Source organism: Zalophus californianus, chromosome 16 (assembly GCF_009762305.2).
Source record: "Zalophus californianus isolate mZalCal1 chromosome 16, mZalCal1.pri.v2, whole genome shotgun sequence".
NCBI classification, from domain to species: domain Eukaryota; kingdom Metazoa; phylum Chordata; class Mammalia; order Carnivora; family Otariidae; genus Zalophus; species Zalophus californianus.
In genome coordinates, this window is record NC_045610.1 from 62,609,350 (window position 1) to 62,631,443 (window position 22,094).

General features: G+C 59.0%; 1 protein-coding gene across 1 annotated transcript; it reads left to right on the forward strand.

Annotated features, from left to right (window-relative positions):
- The first annotated feature begins 1,758 nt into the window (after positions 1–1,758).
- METRNL (meteorin like, glial cell differentiation regulator) lies at positions 1,759–18,352 on the forward strand. The gene is made up of 4 exons (XM_027567491.2): positions 1,759–2,172; positions 7,834–8,219; positions 16,607–16,666; positions 17,552–18,352. Exons 1-4 carry the CDS (start codon positions 2,000–2,002, stop codon positions 17,866–17,868), a joined length of 936 nt encoding a protein of 311 aa, XP_027423292.1. The 5' UTR covers positions 1,759–1,999; the 3' UTR covers positions 17,869–18,352.
- Positions 18,353–22,094: the final 3,742 nt, after the last annotated feature.

Below are 22,094 nucleotides of genomic sequence, written 5' to 3' on the forward strand. Positions count from 1 at the left end.
ACGAGGTGCCACAGAGCTGTGTGGACATGGCTGGGGGTAAGAGCTGGTTGCAGTTTCCAGATTCACAACCAGCAGGTTCCTCTCCCCAGGGGCCCGGGTGGTGGTTTCACTTCGCCCACTTGTCATAGCACTTCTGCACCCGGGTACCTGCAGGGAAGGCAGGGGCTCACACTCCCAAGGGGGTGGGGTGAGGGGTGCATGAGGCTTCCAAACCTGGAATGCACACATGTACTCCCCAGCCTCAAAGCTGCCCACGGGTCTTGGGGTGACGTCCCTTCTTATGACTGGGCAGGATCCGGGGGCGGGGTTGACTTACCCAGTCCAGGGCTTTTCTAAACAGATCCTTCAACGGTAACCACCTTCAGGGGGTCTGACTGCCCCTAACCAGACGAGAAGGGTACAACGTACAAACCAACAGGTGGAAGCGGTCACTCCCCTCCCCACAGGTCACCTGAAATTCCTCCTGAAATGTATCTTGGCTGGAAAAGAAATACTAAAACAAGGTCTGGTTTCTCCACCACTTGATGCTTTTTGAGGCTCTGGAGCTCAGACCAACACCAGAGAGTTTGAGAAAGCAGAAAAGCTTGCTTTTGTGAGCACAGGGGTGGCTACGTGGAGCACCATGGTCCCTCCCTCTGCCTGGTAGACCCTCTTCATCCTTCCAGGATGGTGACCAGATAGGACAGTAAACCTGGGAGTCCCCCACCCATACTCTAAGCAGACCCAGCCCTGGGTCCTGGCATCAGGCCCCCAAGCCAGAGGAGGACACCTTTCCCATCAGAGCTGGGGCTGCTCGTCCCCCCACTGGATGTTAGGCACATGGTGGCCCGTGACTACCTGGTAAAGGAAGCTGCTCTCATCACACTGTACTCACCAACTCACCATGCTGGGTCCTGCTAGGACAGGGGTCTCAGTGGGAGATTTTGCACACAGGGGGCATTTGGCAGTATCTGGAGACAGTATGGGTTGCCAAACCTGGCTGGGGGTGATGACATCCTAGAGCATGGGGGCCAGGATGCAGCTAAAATCCTACAGTGCACCGGACCGTCCCCCGGAGGAATCAAGCTGAGGTTGGTGAAGCAGGTACTAGACCAAACTCCAGAGTGGGGATGGGGAGGACCAGCAGGCAGAGCTCCGCAGTGATGCGCAGGAGCTGTGTGGCCCAGAGCCCTTCTGTGGAGTGCGTACTCCAGAGTCCACGGTCCGCTCATCAGTGAGTCTGCCACATCACCAGCCGCAGCTGGGCTTCCCCTCCCACGTGGGTCGCAGACCCGGACTGAGTCGGAACCTCTGCAAAGCACACTCAGATCCTGCGTGGGTTTGGATGCCAGGAACATCTAATGGAATCAGGCTGGTCACACAGTAGTGGCACGGCCGGAGCCCCCACTACAGCCCAGTGGCCATTCCTGGCTCAGTCTGAGCGACGGGCTCACAGCACCGCCACTGCGGACGGACCCGCTGGCCAGGCGCTGGCTCGGGTCTGCATATACTTGGGGGCTCGGGTTTCTTCCCCGTCCTGCATCGTACCGGTCGGGACGTGCTGCTGTCCCGTCCTTCTCCTGCTGGGGAGTCTCTCTCCGACCCCGGTCCCTCGAGCTGCCTCTTCCCGTCCGCGGAGCCGCCCCCCGACCCGCGGCCAGGGCACGCAGGGCGCGGAGCTCCGAGCGCGCACTCAGGGCGGAGTTCCGGCGCGCGGGGCGGGGGCGGAGCGGCCGGCCGGGCCCGCCCCCCAGCTGAGCCGGGACCCGGACCGTGGACTCGCCTACTTCAGAGGCTCGGGTGGCGGCGGCGGGGTGCGGAGCTCTTCGCGCAGCTCCCGCGGCTCCAGCGGCTCGGGTGGCCCCGGCTGCGGCCGGGATGGGCGGGCGGCCGCGCCGGGTGCGCGGGGGGCGCACGACGTGACTCGCCTGGACTTGGAGCCCCGCCCGCCCGCCCGGCCGCGCGGGGTGGAGGGTCTGCTCGGTGGGCGCGGACGCGGGGTCGGCGGCCAAGCCGGAGCATGCGGGGCGCGGCGCGGGCGGCCAGGGGGCGCGCGGGGCAGCTGTGGCCGCGGCCCCCCGCCCCGGGCCCCGGCCCGCCGCCGCCGCCGCCGCTGCTGCTGCTGCTGCTGGCCGCGCTGCTGGGCGGCGCGGGCGCGCAATACTCGAGCGACCTGTGCAGCTGGAAGGGGAGGTGAGTCCGCGCGGCGCGACCCCGGCCCTTGAGTCTACTGCCCTCCCTTCGTGTGCTCTCCCCTCCCGGGCCCGCCGACCGTGCGGGGGCGCAGCCCCGGGAGGGGACTCGGGGGCCCGCTCTCCAGGCTGAGTTCTGTCCCGGTCGCCCCCGCCCCCGGGTCTAGAACAAAAGAGCCCGCGGCGTCCGGGTGCCCTGGCCGGGGGGACGCCCAGGGGGAGGTGCACCCGCCGCGCGGCGCGGTCAGCCCCGACCCGGCATCCCACTCGTCCCGCGCCGACCTCGCATTGGAGGCGGGCGGGGGTCGGTCCTCCGGCCCTTCCTGGCTCTGCCCGCGGCGAGGACTTGCGCGCCCCGGGCGGGAGGAGCCGGGCCTGCGCTCGGGGCCGAGCGGGAAGGGCCGGCGGATCATCAAGGAGGGAGCCTAGGGCTTCGGTGGACAGAGCCGGGCCCTGGCGCGGACCGCGGCGGGGGCCACGCCTGTGCTTGCGGAGACCCGTGGGCGGACACCTGTGCGCGGGCCGAGTGAGGGGCCCGCCGAACACCGCCCCGTCCCCGCCCGGGACCCGATGAAGGTCAGGCCGCCCTTGGCAGCGCGCGCGCTGGGCTCGGCGACCCCCCCCCCCCCACGCCCCTCCGCTGTGGCAGCCGAGGACTTTTTTTTTAAACTGAAGTGTGACAAGCAGAAAGGATTGCAAGTCACAAGTGTGCGCGGGCGGGGCGCCTGAGGGCACAGCTACTCGGGGTGAGAAACCGCCATCCGCCAAGGGCGCCCTCGGCCCCGCAGCAGGCAGCTCGCAGTTGGAAAATCGGGTTTTGTGCGGGTGAAGGAGTTTGCAGAGGGAGATGCGCATCTCCTTCTCTGAAACTGTGGGCTGGGGCTGCCCGCGGGTCTCAGTGTCCGGGTATTCGATGGAACAGGGTCTCCACCCAAGCCCCTTGGCCTTGACGTCTGATGGGAAGGCTCCCGCGGGCTCACACCTCATGCTGGGGGGTATCACGGGGTTATTTTGAGTGAAGACAGTTTTTCCAAGAAGGTTGGGGGTTGTGCCAGTGTGCTGGGCTCTGCGTCAGCAGGGCAGCCGCTGGTCATCTTGGGTACTTACAGATCCAGTTCTCTCCGTGGACACTGGCAGTTACCCTGCCCCCCACTTCTTTCCACCCCTCCTAGAGCCAGGGTCCTGGGCTCCAGAGGTTGGGCCCGTGGTGGCCTTCTCCCCTGCCGCACAAACTCTCCCTGTACACACCAGAGCAGGGATGGAGGAGCTGAGGTTGGGGCCATGAGCTTGGAGCTCTGGGGGAGGGTTGGCCTGGAGAATGCTGGCGCCAGCACAGAGCTGGCTGGGAGCCTCTGACTCTGACACACTCTTCTGGGGCTGCCCTTTCCCCCTACGCTGGTAATTAAACTCCCTGTTTTGCAGCTTCTGCTGGATGAATCAGTGCACCCCAAACTGAGGTCTAGGGTGTCCTTCTCCAGCAGATCAGAAACAAACCCAGTCCCACACTGGGATCCTGAGTTTCCAGAGGAGCTGACACCCTTTCAGGCTCTCAGAGGACTATATGCCTGGAAGGGGATGCCTCTCCTGGGGTTCAGAGGGGTCTGTGAGTGAGAGCTGGTCAGAAGGCCAACCAGCTCCTGGATCAAGCAGGTGTCTGCATCCTCTTATCTACCTGGAGAAGCAGGGACACTTGCCTGCCGCCCTCTGTCTCCATCATTGCTAACATACCCCTGGTCTTGGACTCCCTCCAGCTGTCCTGCACTCAGCCCAAAGGCAGAGGGTGGCTGCAGGGGCTGCCACAGTCGGATCTGGAGAGAAGACAGGGCCAGGCCACATTCCTGGGACATAAGCCCCCCTTGCATTATAATTGCTGCCCCAGTTATCAATATGCCTCGCAGATCAGCTGATAGATCCTTGCTGTGGGAACCTGGGTGTGCTGATTTGCCTGATGGCCCCCAGAACATTTATGACTTTTTATGAGCTGTTCTAAAGACAGCGCAGGGTGGTGCGAGTCCCGATACGATGGGTGGATTCTGATCCCCTGATAGGAAGGGAGTTGTTCTTTATGACACTGGCTACTCACATTTGACAGGCTGAAATTCGTTTCTGGGTGTTTTCCAAGCAATGAAGCAGGAGGTTTTACAATCCCCATCCCGTGTGCAGGGGCAGGACAGCACCCTGATCTTTATTAGGCTGTGGTTGTAAAGATGGACCATGAACTTTCCCACTATTATCGGCAGGGTGTTTGGGTCCATCACACCTGGGCTAGTTCTCCTGCTAGGTGGGGAAATGTTATCATAGCCTTTTGTTTTCTCCCTTGATCTGAACCCTCTTCCTGACTTTAGTAAACAAGAGACGATCATTTTCTTCTGGTGCCTCAGGTGAGGCAGGCTGTGAGTGTGAGTGGTGTGGGCCTTGCTCCACCACACTGACCACTTCAGAAGGTCCCATATCAATTTGGAATTTGCTGTCCTTTCCATGAAGGTGCTCCTTAGGTGTGTCCACCTGGGGAGTGACACCTGCAGACTCCTTTTTTTTGGAACAATGCATGAACCCAGTTTAAATAATCCCAAGAGCAATCAGTGTTCTCAGCTCCCTAAGTCTGACTAGAACCACGGTTTTTTCTGTACTCTTTGGCTTCATCCAATCTGAAACCAGTTATTTTATTTTTGTCTGGTAAGCATGTTGCTTGCATGCTATGTGAAGATCAGCCACCATATTTTATTTTTGTCTGGTAAGCATGTTGCTTGCATGCTTTGTGAAGATCACAAACGCCACCATCAATGATGTCACAGATGTGGCACATTTTGCACCTGCAGCAATTTTGCATCAACAGAAGTGTATTCAGGTTTGCTGTTATGCTGGAAACTTAGAGGTGAGAGATTTGGCCAGATTTTCTGGTAAGAACTAGACAGACTGTGAGCCCGTGACTTCATTAAAGATCTAGTGGGGTCCCAGGCTGAGAGACTGGTGGGTCTCCTGGACTGAGTCGATGTCTTGCGTAGCACATGCTACTGACCTTTATGTGAACACCCGTGTTGAGTGCCTGGTTGGACTCTCGGTGGCCTCAATGCTTTAGGAGAGCATTAGGGGAGAGGCAGAGCAGAGCTGCATGCTGGCTGTGGACCCTGGGGTGGGTGTAGACCCTTCTCTGGGGGCCAGTGAAGACGTTAGGTAAAGGATGAAGTAACGGGGTGCCTTATTTCTTCTATGTCTACCTTCACGTTGTTCCCGGCCCTCTTTTAGTAGAGTGACTTATGAATAAATGGAGCCAGGTGTACTGCACAAGATGTCCGGGTGATATGTGCAGGCTGGGGACAGTAGTCCAGCCCCCAGACTCAGGTCCACCTCTCCCTGGGGAGCCATGGGTTGGCCACCTGTCCCCACAAGTGTTCCCTCTGTCCCTGCCCAAGATGTGGGTGGGGGGTGGACCCCCCATTGGATTGGATTAGGTGACAGTGAGAGGGACCCAAAGCTCTGGTATGGGCTTTCCTTTCCCTTGAGCCCCAGGGCTCAAGGAGGAGGGAAATCTGGAAAGAATCCCTCCCCACACAGAGAGGGAAGTGAAGACTTGGACAGGGTAGTTTTATGGGAGAGAGCTTTGAGGGTTGGTGTCTGGCCATGGGGCAAGTGTCCAGCTGCCCCTTGAGGCTGGAGACAGGAGAGGAGGTTTGATATGATAAAGTTTGTTTTGGCTGCATCAGAGCACAGCTGATCATAGTCATCTGTGTCAACCACTCACCATTTAGTCTAATTTTTTCACACAGCACTGTAATTATGCTCGTCCACACATATGTGTCAGATGAGCTTATATGAGTTTTATTTGACTGTAATTTGTAAGTCTGTTTTGCGTGTGCGGCCCTGGTAGGCGTCTGAGGCTGAGCTGGCTGCTAGTGACCCAGGGCCTGGTAGGGGCGGGGAGCAGGGTTAGGAGGGGGGGGTCACCTCCTTGACACCTCCCTCTGATGTGGTCTGCAGGATGACTGTGCAGCCCCAGCCTGCAGCTGGCCGTCATATGAAAAGTGAGGTTTTTTGGAGCCCAGAGCATGAGTCACTAACAGTAAATGCAAACCATATGTTACGTGTTTTCTCCTCTGTAGAAAGGGTTTCTGGTAACTCACTCAGGCCAGAGCACTGAATACAGCATTGTTTATTACACATAAAAATGCTAAGAATGTGGGTGAACCTGTCTGAGATCTGATCAGAACCAAATTTCGTGTAATAAAACACTTGGTTGAAGTCACTGGTTGAGTTCCAAGGCTGCTTGGTGGCTGTGACGTAACCATTAGCACAAGCTGACATTCACATTAAAATTTAGGGTAGGGGAAACTTTAACATTTTTGATGGTTTCAATTTCTTGAAAACATAACGTAATGACTATACTCCAGACCTGTTTCACCAAGAGTGTCGCACACTTCATTTTTTCCTGTTTAATGTTTATCAGGAGTGAGATTAACTTGGCACTCTGCAACTTCTCCTTGGGGAGATGAACTGTCTACTTGCTGTTTGTTGTCTCTCTCCTTATGGCTTCTCCACGCATCCCCCATCGCGTCTCTCCCTGTGGAGGACCTTTACCTTACTTTTGTATCTTGCTTTGATGATATTTGTTTGAGTTTATTTTTAAAAATACAATTGGCAATGCAGGGTCTTCAGGGTTTCTTTTTAAATTTTATTTATTTGAGGGCACCTGGGTGGCTCAATCAGTTAAGTGTCTGCCTTTGGCTCAGGTCATGATCCCGGGGTCCTGGGCTCGAGCCCCGTGTCGGGCTCCCTGCTCTGCATCGGGCTCCCTGCTCAGCGGGGAGTCTGCTTTTCCTGCTCCCTCTGTGGCTCCCCCTGCTTGTGCTCTCTCCCACTCTCTCACTCACTCACTCTCTCTCTCTCAAATAAATAAATACAATCTTAGAGCAGGGGAATGGGCGGCAGCTCCATCCCAGGACCCCAAGATCATGACCTGAGCTGAGGGCAGACTCAACAACCCAGGGAGCCACGCAGGCGCCCCAAGGTTTGCAAATGAAAAAGCCATCAAGTCATCACTTTAAGGAAAACACAAACATGCCTATCTGGAAGGTGCTAGAGACAAAACTCACCCACAGTCTCCAACCCCCCAAATTGCTTACATTCCTAATTGGTTTAAAAGCTACTCTCTGGACCAAGTGAATCTGCTCCTTGTTTTCACACTCAGAGGGAATCTGCCATCATCCCCGGCCCTCAGTAGGTCACCTGGAACTTGGGTTGGTGGTAGGGTCCTGTGGGTGTGTCCTTGATCATGTTCCAGAAGATCTACCCTTCTGTGGTCCTTGCCTCCACGGCACCCATTGCCTCCATGATGCAGGGACCCTCAAGAACACGGGCTCCCAGTGCCCCTTGAAGGCCAGCAGATGCACGTGTTGAGGTGTTGAGAGGGTCTGAGACACACTTTGCCTATGCACATCGCGGCCTGTCTCACCGTGACCCTCTGGGGCAGGCCTGCTGGAGGGGACCGGGTGCGGGACCATGTGGCTGCCCCTCCCTGGAAATGGCCCATGCGGCAGGGCAGGGGCAGCAGCAGCCTACATGTGGGGGAGGGGCTGCTTGGGCACCTAGGCCGGCAAAGGCCAGCACGTGAGTGGGGGGCACATGTGGGGTGACGGGCCCTGGCTGATGCATGCCCCCTCTGCAGCGGGCTGACGCACGAGGCCCACAGGAAGGAGGTGGAGCAGGTGTATCTGCGCTGCTCTGCGGGCTCCGTGGAGTGGATGTACCCGACTGGGGCTCTCATCGTCAACGTTCGGCCCAACACCTTCCCGCCCTCTCGACACCTGACTCTGTGCATCAAGCCCCTCAGGGACTCCTCAGGGGCCAATATTTATTTGGAAAGAACTGGAGAACTGAAGCTGCTGGTACGGGACGGGGACCGTGGGCCTGGCCAGGTGCGCTGCTTTGGCTTCGAGCACGGTGGCCTTTTCGTGGAGGCTGCGCCCCAGCAGGACATCAGCAGGAGGACCACGGGCTTCCAGTACGAGCTGACCAGCCGGCACGCGGGGTCGGACCTCCATGCTCTGTCAGGTGGGTGGCGTGCCCTGGTGGTGGGAAGGGCAGCAGGGGTGGGGGCTCCTGGGTAGCCTCATGGGCACCCACAGGCATGGTGGTACCAGCAGACGGCCCCCTGGGTGTGGCGGGTATTGGACGTGTGGTGTCCCATTAGTTCTCAGGAACTGTGTCTGAGCAAAGGGAACAAGTGTGCCCAGAGAATGGTCACAGGTCGGATGGACCACGGTCCTAGCTCCCTGACGAGCTTGTGTTCTGTGTGCCGCCGTTGGGGCCGTAACTGGCGATGTGTGCCCCTGGCATTTCTCCTGACATATGGATTAGCGGAGTGTTTTTGACATCAAGCCTCTGACATGGTGAGTTTTGGGTGGGAGCCAAGACTGATTCACACTCCAGAGTAGTGCAGAGTCTTGGTGACCTGAGTAGTGGGGCTGGTCCCCGGTTCTAGAGGCATTTTGTGGGTGGGTGTTCTAAGGAGAACCCCATGTGGAGTGGAGACACCAGCCAGGAGAGGCTGTGGGTAGAGGAACCAGCAGGGCAGGAACTCACCTGGGGGTCCCGTGAAGCTGGCCCTCGAGGAGCCCCCTCCATGGCAGGGCCCTCCTAGGGCAGAGTTCTGGAGGGAGGCTCCCAGCAGCCAAGGGTGTGTGTGTGTGCACGGAGAGATTGTGAGTTGGCTTTAGATTGCCCTTCATTTTTTCTTTTGAGGCAAGCAGACAGCTTTGCAGGGCCCTGTGTGGAAGGTAGTGTCGGTCTCCGAAAAGTTCCAGAGGCAGAGACCAAGAAGAAATGAGTCACCTCCAGAGTTCTAATGTGGCCTGGGTCTCGCCCCTTCTGCCCTGCCCAACCCCCCATCCCCCAACTGCCTGACTGCCCAGGGGCAAAAGTCCTTATCTTTTACTGTTAAGGGACACTGGAACTTTCCTATGAAAAAGCAAATGTGTTCAGAAGGGATACAGAATCCCTTTAAACTCCCTTCTGTCCAGAAATAGAGCTTGACAGGTCCCTGTCTTTTAGAGGCACCCAGGCCAAGCGTCTCGCCCTTGCTCCAAGGCATAGATGATCTCCCGGGATCGAAGTGTGTAGGGACACCATTCGAATCAATTCCAAAGCTGGTTGGTAGCAAGATGCCTTCCAGCAGGGGGGAGGTGTGAGCAGGTTCCAAGAAGGCCATTCCCCAGGAGAGCAGCTAGTCCAGATGATGGTCAGGTGGGGGTGCCATGGCATTGGGTGGTGCCGGCCAGGCAGGGATGCTGCTAATACCCCACAGTGCACAGGGCAGTTCCAACAAGTGTCAGCTAAGGCAGAAACGCCTGGTTTGAGGGGTAGGCCATCCCCAAGAATAGTATAATCTCCACATTTTAGTAAATAAAAGATTTGATTGGGGAAAAAAAGATCTGCTAGGTTTTGAAATGAAGACTTTCCTCCAGGTAGAACCCCCTCCCCCTCCAAGTGCCTGACTGCCCAGGTAGGACCCCCCTCCCCCTCCAAGTGCCTAACTGCCCAGGTAGGACTCCCCTCCCCCTCCAAGTGCCTGACTGCCCATGTAGGACCCCCCCCAAGTCCCTGAATGCCCAGGTAGGATCCCTCCCCCACTCCAATGGCCTGACTGCCCAGGTAGGACCCCCCTCCCCCTCCAAGTGCCTGACTGCCCAGGTAGGACTCCCCTCCCCCTCCAAGAGCCTGACTGCACAGGTAGGACCCTACCCTGCCATTCCAACTGCCTGACTGCCCAGGTAAGACCAACCCTGCTGCCCCTCCAAGTGCCTGACTGCCCAGGTAGGACTCCCCTCCCCCTCCAAGTGCCTGACTGCCCATGTAGGACCGCCCTCCGCCTCCAAGAGCCTGACTGCCCAGGTAGGACTCCCCTCCCCCTTCAAGAGCCTGACTGCACAGGTAGGACCCTACCCTGCCATTCCAACTGCCTGACTGCCCAGGTAGGACCAACCCTGCTGCCCCTCCAAGTGCCTGACTGCCCAAGTAGGACCCTCCCCCACTCCAAGCGCCTGAATGCTCAGGTAGGACCCCCCCCAACTCCAAGTGTCTGACTGCCCAGGTAGGACCCCCCCCCAACTCCAAGTGCCTGACTGCCCAGGTAGGTGCCCCCTCCCCCTCCAAGTGCCTGACTGCCCCGGTAGGACCCTGCTGCCCCTCCAAGTTCCTGACCGCCCATGTAGGACCGCCCTCCCCCTCCAAGTGTCTGACTGCCCAGGTAGGACCCCCGCTGCCCCTCCAGGTGCCTGACTGCCCAGGTAGGACCCCCCCTCCCCCTCCAGGTGTCTGACTGCCCAGGTAGGCCCCCCCCCCCAGGTGCCTGAGTGCCCAGGTAGGACCCCGCTGCCCCTCCAAGTGCCTGACTGCCCAGGTAGGACCCCGCTGTCCCTCCAAGTGCCTGACTGCCCATGTAGGACCCACCTCCCCCTCCCAAGTGCCTGACTGCCCGTGTAGGACCCCCCTCCCCCTCCAAGTGCCTGACTGCCCGTGTAGGACCTCCCTCCCCCTCCAAGTGCCAGACTGCCCGTGTAGGACCCACCTCCCCCTCCAAGTGCCTGACTGCCCAGGTAGGACCCCCGCTGCCCCTCCAAGTGCCTGACTGCCCAGGTAGGACCCCCCCCTCCCCCTCCAGGTGTCTGACTGCCCAGGTAGGACCCCCTTCCCCCTCCAAGTGTCTCACTGCCCAGGTAGGACTCCCCTCCCCCTCCAGATGCCTGACTACCCATGTAGGACCCCCCCCTCCAGGTGCCTGACTGCCCAGGTAGGACCCCGCTGCCCCTCCAAGTGCCTGACTGCCCATGTAGGACCCCCCTCCCCCTCCAGGTGTCTGACTGCCCAGGTAGGACCCTGCTGCCCCTCAAGTGCCTGACTGCCCAGGTAGGACCCCGCTGCCCCTCCAAGTGCCTGACTGCCCATGTAGGACCCCCCTCCCCCTCCAGGTGCCTGACTGCCCAGGTAGGACCCTGCTGCCCCTCAAGTGCCTGACTGCCCAGGTAGGACCCCGCTGCCCCTCCAAGTGCCTGACTGCCCAGGTAGGACCCTGCTGCCCCTCAAGTGCCTGACTGCCCAGGTAGGACCCCGCTGCCCCTCCAAGTGCCTGACTGCCCAGGTAGGACCCCGCTGCCCCTCCAAGTGCCTGACTGCCCAGGTAGGTCCCCCCTCCCCCTCCAAGTGCCTGACTGCCCAGGTAGGTCCCCCCTCCCCCTCCAAGTACCTGACTGTCCAGCTAGGACCCCACTGCCCCTCCAAGTGCCTGACTGCACAGGTAGGTCCCTGCTGCTTCCCCCTTCCCTGTGCCAGAGGCTCAGCTAGGGCTCCTGCTCAGGAAGGGGATGGTGAAAGCTGCTGTGAATCTCAGGACCTGACTGAAATTTTAACCACACCAGGCTTTATCTTGATCACCAGCTATAGGGTGGGTGGGAGAACTGGGGGAGGGGACCCCAGCCTCACTCCGGGGGACCGAGAAATAAATTCACAATAAAAACAAAATGGGAAAAAACCCAATTCCTGAATTCGGTGTTTCTGACTAGTGATAGCTGGCGAGGGGAGGAGATGTTAGGAACTTGTTAACGCCCTGAGGGAGATGAGGGGCAGCTATTGCGTCCCTCCTCCCTAGGGTGCTTGCTTTTCATCAGGGGATGGGCCCCTAAGCCCTTAATGCCAGAGGAATGGGTACGTAATGTGGAATGTCAGCACCAGCCATCTGGCAGCAGTGACGTCCGCCGGGCCAGGCAGGCTCTCTGGTGGTAGCGCGTGGCTCCCAGCTCCCTCCTGCTCTGACCCTGACCCAAGCTGCAGGAGACTTCAGTGAGGCGGGAGCCCTGGCACCTGTGGTGTGCAGGTGCGCACATGCCCTTGGGCCAGGCAGCCAGTGATCCTGCCTGCTGGGGAGCTAGACAGGTCTTCTCCCTCCCTGATGAGTCACAGGTTCTAGTTTGTGCTGACTTGAGAATCAAGAGAGGCTCCCGCCTGGATGAGTGATGTGTGTGGGAGCCTCGCGGCCCTGGACGTTTCCGCTTGGGAGTGTTTGTGCTGAGTGTGGTCACCTAGTGTGCACTTGAGCTGAATGATCAGCTTCCTGGTATGAACCGAGAAGCTCTGATATAGAGGCGACCGCTCCTCCAGGCACAGAACGGGATGGGTGCTGGGGGGTGACCCCGGCCTGCGGGCTGGGGGACTCAGGGTCTAGCCAGCACACAAGCAGGTGGCTTCCCCCCACCCTGCCTCATGCCCTTCTCCTTCTCTGTGGGCCTCACCAGGGTACCTGAGTAATGTGGTTCTCCACTGGTGCTGAAAAAATCTGGCAGGACACAAAAGGTGGGCAAGTGGCCAGATCCAGGCAACTAATGGATGAAGCTCTGGGGCCACGCCTGGAACATGTGCTGAGGTCTCACAGTCGGACCCAGCCGGGCAGTCTGGGGGCCATCCTCCCCGGTGTCCCAGCATACTTGGGAAAACGGACACCACCAGGAGCCCCCATTGTCCAGTGGGGTTGGGCGTGTGTGGCACTGGCCAGTGAAGGATGGCTGGGGGTTGCTCTGTCTGGTTCTGGGGGGCAAAGTCAGACCTTCTCCTTGGTTTGCCTGGGGCAGCCCTGGTGGGCTTCTGATTCCAGTCTGTTCTTTTACTTCTTGGGGAGCTGAATAGCAGAGGCTCACCGGCTTGGCTGCATCCACTGTCTGGGGTGTGAGCTCCGTGCGATGCCTACCCGGAGCAGGCTTCTTGGAACAGATGAGTTGGGAAGACGGTGGCATTCTAGACCCATAGCTAGAGGGGCGGGTGCTGGCTGTGAACGCATAAAAGTTACTCTCATCGCTGGTGGGGAGCCTTGTGATGGTGAGGGCAGTCTGGCTCCCACACTTTCCGACGGGCTTCATTGCTCCTCCCCTGTTAAAACCTGCTCTGTCTGATGCGCTAGGGGGTGAGTGATGCCCACGGGGTGGGCCGGGTGGGTACAGAGCTCTCCACTGGGGAGCCTTTCCGGCTCAGCATTTGGGGGTGGCTCTGATGGGCTGGAATGGGCTGTGGGGAATGAGTAGCAAAGTTCAGAAAAAGTGAAAGAAACCTCATTATGTCCTGGAGACAGAAAAGGAGAGAGAACTGAATTTTTTTCTATGGATCACTTTGTTTCCTGCCTGGCTTCTCTGGCCACGGTAATTACAGGATAATTATTTCTCATCTTGCCCATCTCTGGCCTTTTGGGCTAGAAGGGCGTGGCCTCCACCTGCGTCCTCACCAGGAAGAGGGAGGGAGGGGAGGCTGGTGAGAGCGGCCAGTGCACAAAAGATGGGACCTGGGGGCAGCCAGCCAACCTGGGCCAGGGCCCCATGGGGCCACCTTGGGGTGACACCAGCCTGCCGCTGGCTGTGGTGACAGGCCGAGGAGGCTCCAGAACCACCCCCTTCCGGCTGTGACCCCTTTCACGTGTCACCGGCTGCCATGAAGGCCCTGGTGGGTGTCCTCATGCACGGCTTTCCCTTTGGAAATTGCATGTGTGCACCTGGTCGCCCTTACCCAGGCAGTCCCGCAGAACAGTATGCGGCCGTCTGTGGACCTCTCCCTGCCGAGGGCCTGACACGAAGGGTGCCGCCCTCCCCCACCTTCCTCCCCGCCTGCACCTGACTCCTCACCTGCAGCAGCCCCCTCTGGTCTCCCTGAGCCTGGGTTTTCCTTCTTCGGTTCGTCGTATGCGCATTCTGGGGTACTCCTCCTGTAAGGTGTCCATACCTCAGCCACCCCCTCTCCAAGAACCATAATCCCAACTGGCTATTGGCTGTCCCCTCCTCATCTTCCCCTGCAAGGAAACGAGATTCGATGTGTCCGAAACCAGCGCATTCCAGAGCCTTTATGAGCCCAACTCCGATTAGTAATTGTTTCCAGATTGCTTCTCTTGGCGTCCACAGACTGGATTTTCCAAGAAGGTGACCTGTGCTTTGTAAAACTCAGAACTACGAGGGGAGTCTCCAGGGTGGCACTTTATTAGCTCAGCTGTGGTGGTGATTGGCTCACTGAGGCTTCTGGCTGGAGGTTCTGCGGGCTGCTGACTGCCCTCCTCTCGGGTCTTCGGCACCCCCACACATGCGGTGCCATGGGGTGTGAGCAGGGTGGGTGCAGAGGACGGGCTCCTTGCCACCTTTCTCCTTAGCCATCAGCCGAGGTCCCAGCACCTATGTCCATGGACGGGGCGAAGCTCTTGGACTTGGCGAACTGTGCACCACCAGGCCAGGGATCTGAACACAGGGTGTGGCCTGGGCCTCTCTCTGCCCCTCTGCCGCCTTTGTGGCCTGTCTCAGCCAGCTCAGAAGCTGAGATGTGCTTCTGGAGAGCTTTTGGGGTGGAAGCTTGTGTGGACCCGTGCCTCCTGCCCACCCTCACTTGGAGCACTGCGTGGCCTGGCCCCCAGGGACCCTGCTGTGGCTCTTCCCTCCTGGGGAAGTGCTCCAGGAGGGGTCCCTGCAGGCGGACTGTGGCCACCATGGGACTGACTGCTGACCCACTTTCTCCCACTGGCAGGGGTGCCCAGGGTGGGGCCTCTGACCCCTTGGGCGCTAGGGAGTGCCGGCTAGCATGGGAGGTCTCACCTCTGCTACATGCTCCTTGCCATAGGGGCTAAAGTAAAATGCTGCCTCGAAGTGGAACTGGAGACCCCTGCCCTCTGCAGCGCTGCATGCCCCTGCCTCGTCACTCCCAACCTGTGTGGTCTGTCAGGCCCAGTGGAGGCAGCAGGTCCCCGATGGGTGAGCAGGGGAGGGAACCCCCAGTGGACCACCCTCTTTTTGAAGAAAGGCCTCGGGGCTGGGGGACTTCACATGGAACCTAAATGCCACAGGTGGGCAGCAGTCTTTTGGAGCTGGGTGGGTGCCCAGTCCTCCTGGATGGGCCGGATGGGACGCATCCAACAGCCTGTGCTTGTCTTGCAGCTTCTGGTTCCCGATAATCTGACAGAAGCAGTAGGTGGTGGGAGGGCCAGTGAGTCAGGACCTCCTGAGCTGGCCTGGGGCGCAAACATCCACCCCTGCCCAGAGCAGGATGACGGAAGCAGTGCTCGGAAACCCATGTCCACCCCCCGGGTCCACAGAGATCCTGTGCTGCCCCGGGTGGCACAGACCCTGTTGGCTTCGTGCCCTGGGCCCCGGAAGACCTCTCTGAGCTCCTACTCCTTGGTGCCTGGCCCTGCCCCGACTGCTCGCCCAGGTCAGGTTTTGTGAGGGTGACTGGTCAGTGTGTGGACAGGGTTAGCTTTGTCCAGGCCCAGCAAGTGCCAAAGCCATGGATGTTCTGGGGCCTTGAGAAAGTGAAAGGTCTTGTTCCAGCAAGACCTCATACCTAACCTTTCCCTGAGCTGGGAGAATTTGTGCCAAACCCTAGGGACTCCACATCCGAGAGTCAGAGGCCTTGAAAGGTGCAGTGAGGGCCAAATGTTGTGTTCTCCCAAATCCAGTGCTGGGTCGGGAGTGGTGCTGTGGTCTAGGGGGAGAGTTGCCAGGGCCAGAGGCTCTGCCCCCCCACAGTCTTTCTGGAACTTCACCCCATCTGAGGAAGTGAGGGTGAAGTGCGGGGTGAGGGCTGGGCTGGGGCAGAAGTTCATGGGGTGAGGCCTGGCTTGGCTGGAGGAAGCCAGCCGCACCCGGGCTGTGGGGGGTTGGGGCTCCTGTGAACTAGGCTTGCCATGGATGGTGTTTGCAGGCAGTGACATGGTCTGAGGGCCAGGCGGGGTCTGGGGGAGGGGCTGTGCTGAGGCCCGTGGCTCCTTGGTATTAAGGGTCCCACAGCTTCTGCAGGCAGGTGCGTCCCTCCATGCTCATAGGCACCTTCACCAGCCTTGGTGGTCCTTCTAGGCAGTGCCCTGACCCTGGACAGCACACGGGGGCAGCACAACGGGGGCCTGGGGAGCGGGAGATGTGTGAGTGGGTGGTCACAACATTTTGGGGAGCAGGTGTGGAGGCTGGAATGAAGGCGACTCTCAGCTGGGCTGGTGTAGGGGATGCACTTCAGACCAGCTCAGGTTGGTTTCCCATGGGTGACAGGCATGGGAGAGCTGTTTACACGCGGGCCCAGTGCTTGCTGCACTGACAGGCTAAGTGGGGACAAGCACCAAGGCCAGCTCTCTCCCTCAGGATACACGCCCTTCACAGCCACATCTGGAGTTTGGGGTATCCCCTGGACTGGCCAGCCCCTCACCCATGTGGCTGAGGTTGGGCTCTCTGCTCCCCGAGGTCCGAGCTCTTACAGGGCCTGGCGAGCATGGACGGGGCCTTTGTCCTGCAGACCCTACTCCTGACCCTCGGGGGCCTTTGTCCTGCAGACCCTACTCCTGACCCTCGGGGGCCTTTGTCCTGCAGACCCTACTCCTGACCCTCGGGGGCCTTTGTCCTGCAGACCCTACTCCTGACCCTGTTCTATCCCCACAGCCCCATGCTGCCCTTGCAGTGACGCAGAAGTGCTGTTGGCGGTCTGCACCAGCGACTTTGGTAAGTGCCCTCATGCTCCCGCCACGTGCTGGGAGCCCCACGTGGACCTGGGAGGACCTTCCCGTGCTGGCGCTAAGCTTGGGGAGGAGACTGCTGAGGACACTGCCACCGATCGTAGTAACAGGAAGACGCTTTTCCTTCTGTGCAGTAGAGTGACGTCTGTCTACCCCAGGGGGGGACCTGCCCGTAAGGCAGGGAGAGGGTCAGGAATCCTACTTACGGTGGTCACTGAGCATTTGCCTCCAAACAGGGAAGCCAGCCTCACCTCAGAGCCCTGTTTCCTGGGTCCCCTGTGGATACGATAGCAGGAGTTCCTGGCCCTGGGGGTCCAGGGCATCTGGGGGGCCTGGGGCTGAGGTCAGGGACTCAGCTGCCTGCTTGTGAAATTGGCACAAATACTCTCAGGCGGGGGATGGAAGCAGTCTCCTGGATGCTGGATGCTGGTGCTGGACAAGAAGCCAGCCCAACTGGAGCCGGCTCTGAGCGCCCCCAGCTCCTGCAGAACGAGGCTTGGGGGCTGGGCAGGGTCCTGGGTGTGGGCCTGCTCTGCCAGCTCCTTCCCATCACCTCCTCCCCTCGGAGCTCCACCGTGTCTGTCCTATCTTGATACAGAGCTGCCGCAGATCTTGTGGATTAACCGTGGTTACTTGTCTTGTTCTAACTTGAAAACCTGATGCACGATGTGGTTTCTGTCTTCTGTTTTTCCCCGCTTATGTGGCTGTAGAAAAATATCTTTATCCCTGATACAGTCAGAGACAACCCCTAGAGGGCCTCATGCGCGTGAATTGTTCTTTTTAATGGGATTTCTGGAATGCAGAATTCAGGGTCAGCCCTGGCACAGGTGCCCCGGTGACCCCACTGACCCCCATCTCCTTGCCTCCGTAGTCGTCCGAGGCTCCATCCAGAACGTCACCCACGCACCAGAGCAACAGGAGTCCACCATCCACCTGCACGTGAGCCGGCTCTACCGGCAGAAGAGCAGGGTCTTCCGGCCCGCCCCAGAGGGCGGTGGCTGGCGGGGGCGAGTTGCCACGCTGCTGGAGTGTGGTGTGAGGCCTGGGCGTGGTGAGTTTCTCTTCACCGGCCACATGCACTTTGGGGAGGCCCGCCTCGGCTGTGCCCCGCGCTTCAAGGACTTCCAAAGGATGTACAGGGATGCCAAGGAGAGGGGCCTGAACCCCTGCGAGATGGGTACAGAGTGACTGTGGGCGAGTCCACCGCTGCCACAGTGGGTGCTCGGATCGGGGGCTCCCTGGTGCTCAAGCCATGGAGGCACACGCCGCAAGGTCCTGGCCAAGGACTCCCTGACTGATGGGAAATGTTGTAAAATGCAAACTAAGTTATTATATTTTTTTTTTTAAAGAAAAGTCCATAGGAAGCAAACTCCAGTGTCTTAAAATGCCTTGTGTGCCATTTCATACTGTTTTTCAAAAGCACCTAACGTCCTTGCGCTCGGCTGGTGTGTTGGGTGACATCTTGGGGCCGTAGCCCCCAGAGGACGCCCAGCACCAGGCTTTGTACGAAGCTTGGGTACCATTCAGAGTTGTTTCTTAGGATGGGAACTTATGGAGCCAAATACTTATTTTTTGTTTTGTTTTTGCTTTTCAAAGAATGTGCTTTGCTGGCCGTGGTCATTTTTGGGCTGCAGGCTGTTTCTATTCCAGAGAATAAAGGCCATGGTCTGATGGAGCCGTGGTGCGTCTGTCTGCAGCCCTGGGCGGGTATGCACGGCACTTCCCTGGTGTCAGGGTTCTCTGGGGGTGAGCACACCTGAGGGAGCCCCACGGCCCTGTTGCTCTGGGCCTTTCACTCCGGGCCCAACTATAAGTGTGGCTGTTACTGTCATGCTTCAGAAGCATGCTTGGCCTTAGCCAGACTGCACCTCCCCCTTCCACCTCTGCCCCCGCTCCTGCATCTCCCCCTTCCACCTCCGCCCCCCCTCCTGTAACCCAGATCCTGCCCTTTGACTCCAGCTTCTCCAAGATGCCCCAGCCCACGGCAAGTCTGGACGGTGGGGGGCTGGTCTGCGCTGGGCTGGTGACCTCCACACCCTCACGGGTGAGCAAGTACCCCGCAGCTGCTGTAACGAACGACCACAGACCGGGGGCTTAAACAACATACATTCTCGTCATTCTGGAGGCCAGAGTACAAAATCAAGGTGTGGGCAGGCCCAGGCTCCCTCTGAAGGCTCTAGGGGAGGAGGTTTTCCATCTCCTCCAGCTTCTGGTGGCTGCTGACTCTCCTTGGCCTGTAGAAGCATTATTCCAGGCTCTGCCTCGTTCTCCCTCTGTGTGTCTGTACTCGAATCCCTCCTCGTGTATGGACACCAGGTACAGGATTAGGGCCACTACAACCTCATTGTAATTGATTTCCACCTGCAAAGACCCTATTTCCAAATAAGTTCACAGTCACAGGTTCTAAGTAGATGGAAATTTGGGAAGACACTATTCACCCCACTCTAGGGGTCACTGAGGTGTCAAGTAATCAGACCAAAGCCTGCACATCTGAATCAGGTGATTTCTCCCAAGCAGCTGCTGAGACTGAAGGGGGCTCTGGGAGAGGACACTGGTCAGTGAGCACCGTACCAGCTGCACCCAAGACTTAGGCACACTGTGTGGCCACAGGTAGGTGCCGTGTGCTAGCTCAGGTGTGCTCTGGCTCAGATAGGTGTGGCCTGGCTCAGGTGTGCTCTGCATCAGGTTGATGTGGCCTGGCTCATGAGTGCCCTGCATCAGGTGTACTGTGCTTCAGGTAGGTGTGGCCTGGCTCATGAGTGACCTGTGTTAGATAGGTGTGCCCTGCATCAGGTGTACCATGCTTCAGGTAGATGTGGCCTGGCTCAGGCATGCCCGAGCTCAGGCACGTGCTGGCTCAGGTCTGTGGGCTCCTGCAGGTCAGAACAAGAAGCAGGTGCTCCACACCTGCACAGCAAGAAACAGGGTGATGACCTGAAGCAGCAGGGTTGGTGATGGGAACAGGTCCTACCGTGGCTAGTAATTGCGATGTTTATGCCAGGAGCAGATGTGCCAGGGCCACAGCTACCCTGCTGCTGGGTTCACGCTTTGGGGTTTTCTGGGTGTTGACTCTGACACTGGAGGAGGCTGCAGGGCATGCAGATGCTGCAGAACCAGAATGTCAGGTTTGGGTTTCGGTTTCAGTGCTGGCATTCTTCCTTCTGTCAGTACAGGGACCCTGGGAGGAGCTGGGGACGTGACCCCACGTACTGATGTCAGGGGTGGACGGTAGCTTCCACTCCATGGGAGGCTGGAGCTTTTTACAAAGTGCCGTGGCAGCTGGTGAGAGCTGGCCTGGGGGAGAAGTCTTCTTGGTGGGAGTCTGGAGGGAGAACAGGGTGAGCGGATGGGGAAGTATCCTCCCCTGGGATCTGCCTTTGTTCCGAGGGTGGCACTGGTGTGGGGGGAGAGGGTGGGGTTTGGTGCTGAGGGTCCATTCCTGTAGATGGGTGCCTGATGCCAGCACACACAACCCTCGCTTTCCGTGGCATGTGAGCTGGATACCAAACGGAGCAGCCCCTGGCAGTCCAAGGCTGCTCGGTGGTGGGAGGGGCTGGAAGGGTCGCCGTCTCTGAGAGCTGCCCAGAGCCTCCTGTGGACATCTGAGGCCACTATGTGCCCCAGCCTGCTCTGTGACAACAGAATTCCTGCTCATCCACACCCATCCTCGGGGAAGTCCCCACACCATGGAGCCCTGAGGGGCCGGGCAAGGCACTTGGAGGGTCTCCAGAGGGTGGTTCTGCTGCCTAGTGTCTCTGTCTTGGCTGTGGTCAGTCCTGGTCACTGTGTGGGACGGAGCCGTGGACATCCTTCTTGGGCTCTGTCCAGAGGTTGAAGGGGAGGTGTGACCCAGGCCTGCCTTCCCCCTGCCAAGCTTCAGCCCCCAGTATCTCCCCTGCCGTTGTGTGGTCTTGCTCTGAGAAGCCAGGGCCTCCCAGCACAACAAAGGCTCTGTCTGCTCCTCTCTTTTCTTCCTTTCACTGTTAGACTTGTGGGGAGCCTTCACCTCCTCCTGTGTGTTTCCCCAGAGAGCCACATGTCCCAGACCCCCTGCCACAGGTCAGCTAGGACCGCAGCATGGCCCCATACGTGCCTCTTCCTCCTAACAGGCCCCAAGGAAAACCCTTACTCTCTTGGCCCCAGTGGCATTGGACACCCTTTCTTAGCACTTTTCTCGAACATGCTGGTGGCAGGAGCCCAGGTCTGGGCTTGTCCAATGGCCCCGAGATCAAGAAAAACAGATGCTTTTGGAGCTGCTCTGCGGGCCACGATGTCTGTGGGCAGCACGCTCTTGTGTTTACAGACTACCCTGTGTGCCTGAGTGTTTTCTCCTTCACTCCTCTGCCATCCCAGATGGGACACACAGGGACAGCCTCAGACCTGTCCTCCTGCTGGCTTGGGCTCCCCAAGGACTCAGGCCCTGGCACTCCAATGCTCAAGAGCCACCCACCCCATCTTGGCTGCTTGGGGAGACAGGCTGATGCTGTGGCCTCCAGCGGGGGGCCTCTGGTCAAGCCCTGGGCTTAGTTTCAGGCATCGGGGTACCTGTCTGGAGAACCTGAGGTGGGACAGACTGTAGTTGTGGGGTCGCGTAATCCATCGGGGTCTGCCCAGGTGGCCCACTCAGGGGAACCTCAAGACCGCCATGTGCGGGTGTCCCTGCCCTGGCCTCTCTGGTGGTGAGCTGGGCCTCCAGGCGTGGGTCCCCAGCAGACAGCCCAGACCAGGCTGGCTGGCCTGACACACCCTGTCAGCTCTGGGTGAGGATGGAGCCTTGAGTCAGCTGCACTGCAGGGCTGCCCTTCCAGCTGCAGCTCTGGGACCCTGCCCTCCAGAGGAGTGGGTGGCTGTGAGTCATGCTAGTGTGAGGTGGCTGCCAGTGCCAAGGGGGTGGAGAGCTGGGTGGGTGGGGCAGCTGAACTGCAGTTTCAACTCTCGTCCTTGGGGCAGGGCCTTGGCAAGGCAGGAGTCTGAGAGGGACGAAGATGTGTGCAGTGGCCCCAGCGTAGGGGGCCGGGGGAAGGGACGGAGCACCAGGTGACTTTTACAAAGTTTTCAGCAAATCCCTCTTGCTTTCTCCTTCCTGCCGTTTGGCCCCTGAGACTGAGGAACAGGGTCTTGGGTTGGCGATTGATATTTCTGTGATTCCTTGTTGGACAGGCGCATTTCCATGTATGTTCTCCTATCTTCTGTCACCTGATGAAATCCTTTACCTGTGGTGGTCAATACAACAATGGCCTCCAAAGATGCCCTCACCCTAATCCCTGCGACCCACAGCTAGGCTCCCTCACATGGCAAAGTGGAATTAAAGTCATAGAGTTAAAATTGCTGATGAGATGGGGAGACTGTCTGGATGATCTGGGTCGTCTGATGGCTCTAATGTCATCAGCGGTCTTTAAAAGTGGGAGAGGGGG

What these genes read in the sequence shown, in the direction of transcription:
- METRNL (XM_027567491.2), top strand. Translation starts at nt 2,000, where the DNA reads ATGCGGGGCGCGGCGCGGGCGGCCAGGGGGCGCGCGGGGCAGCTGTGG. An exon ending in CTGTGCAGCTGGAAGGGGAG is followed by an intron (nt 2,173 to 7,833) that starts GTGAGTCCGCGC and finishes CCCCCTCTGCAG; the next exon opens with CGGGCTGACGCACGAGGCCC. An exon ending in GGTCTGCACCAGCGACTTTG is followed by an intron (nt 16,667 to 17,551) that starts GTAAGTGCCCTC and finishes TTGCCTCCGTAG; the next exon opens with TCGTCCGAGGCTCCATCCAG.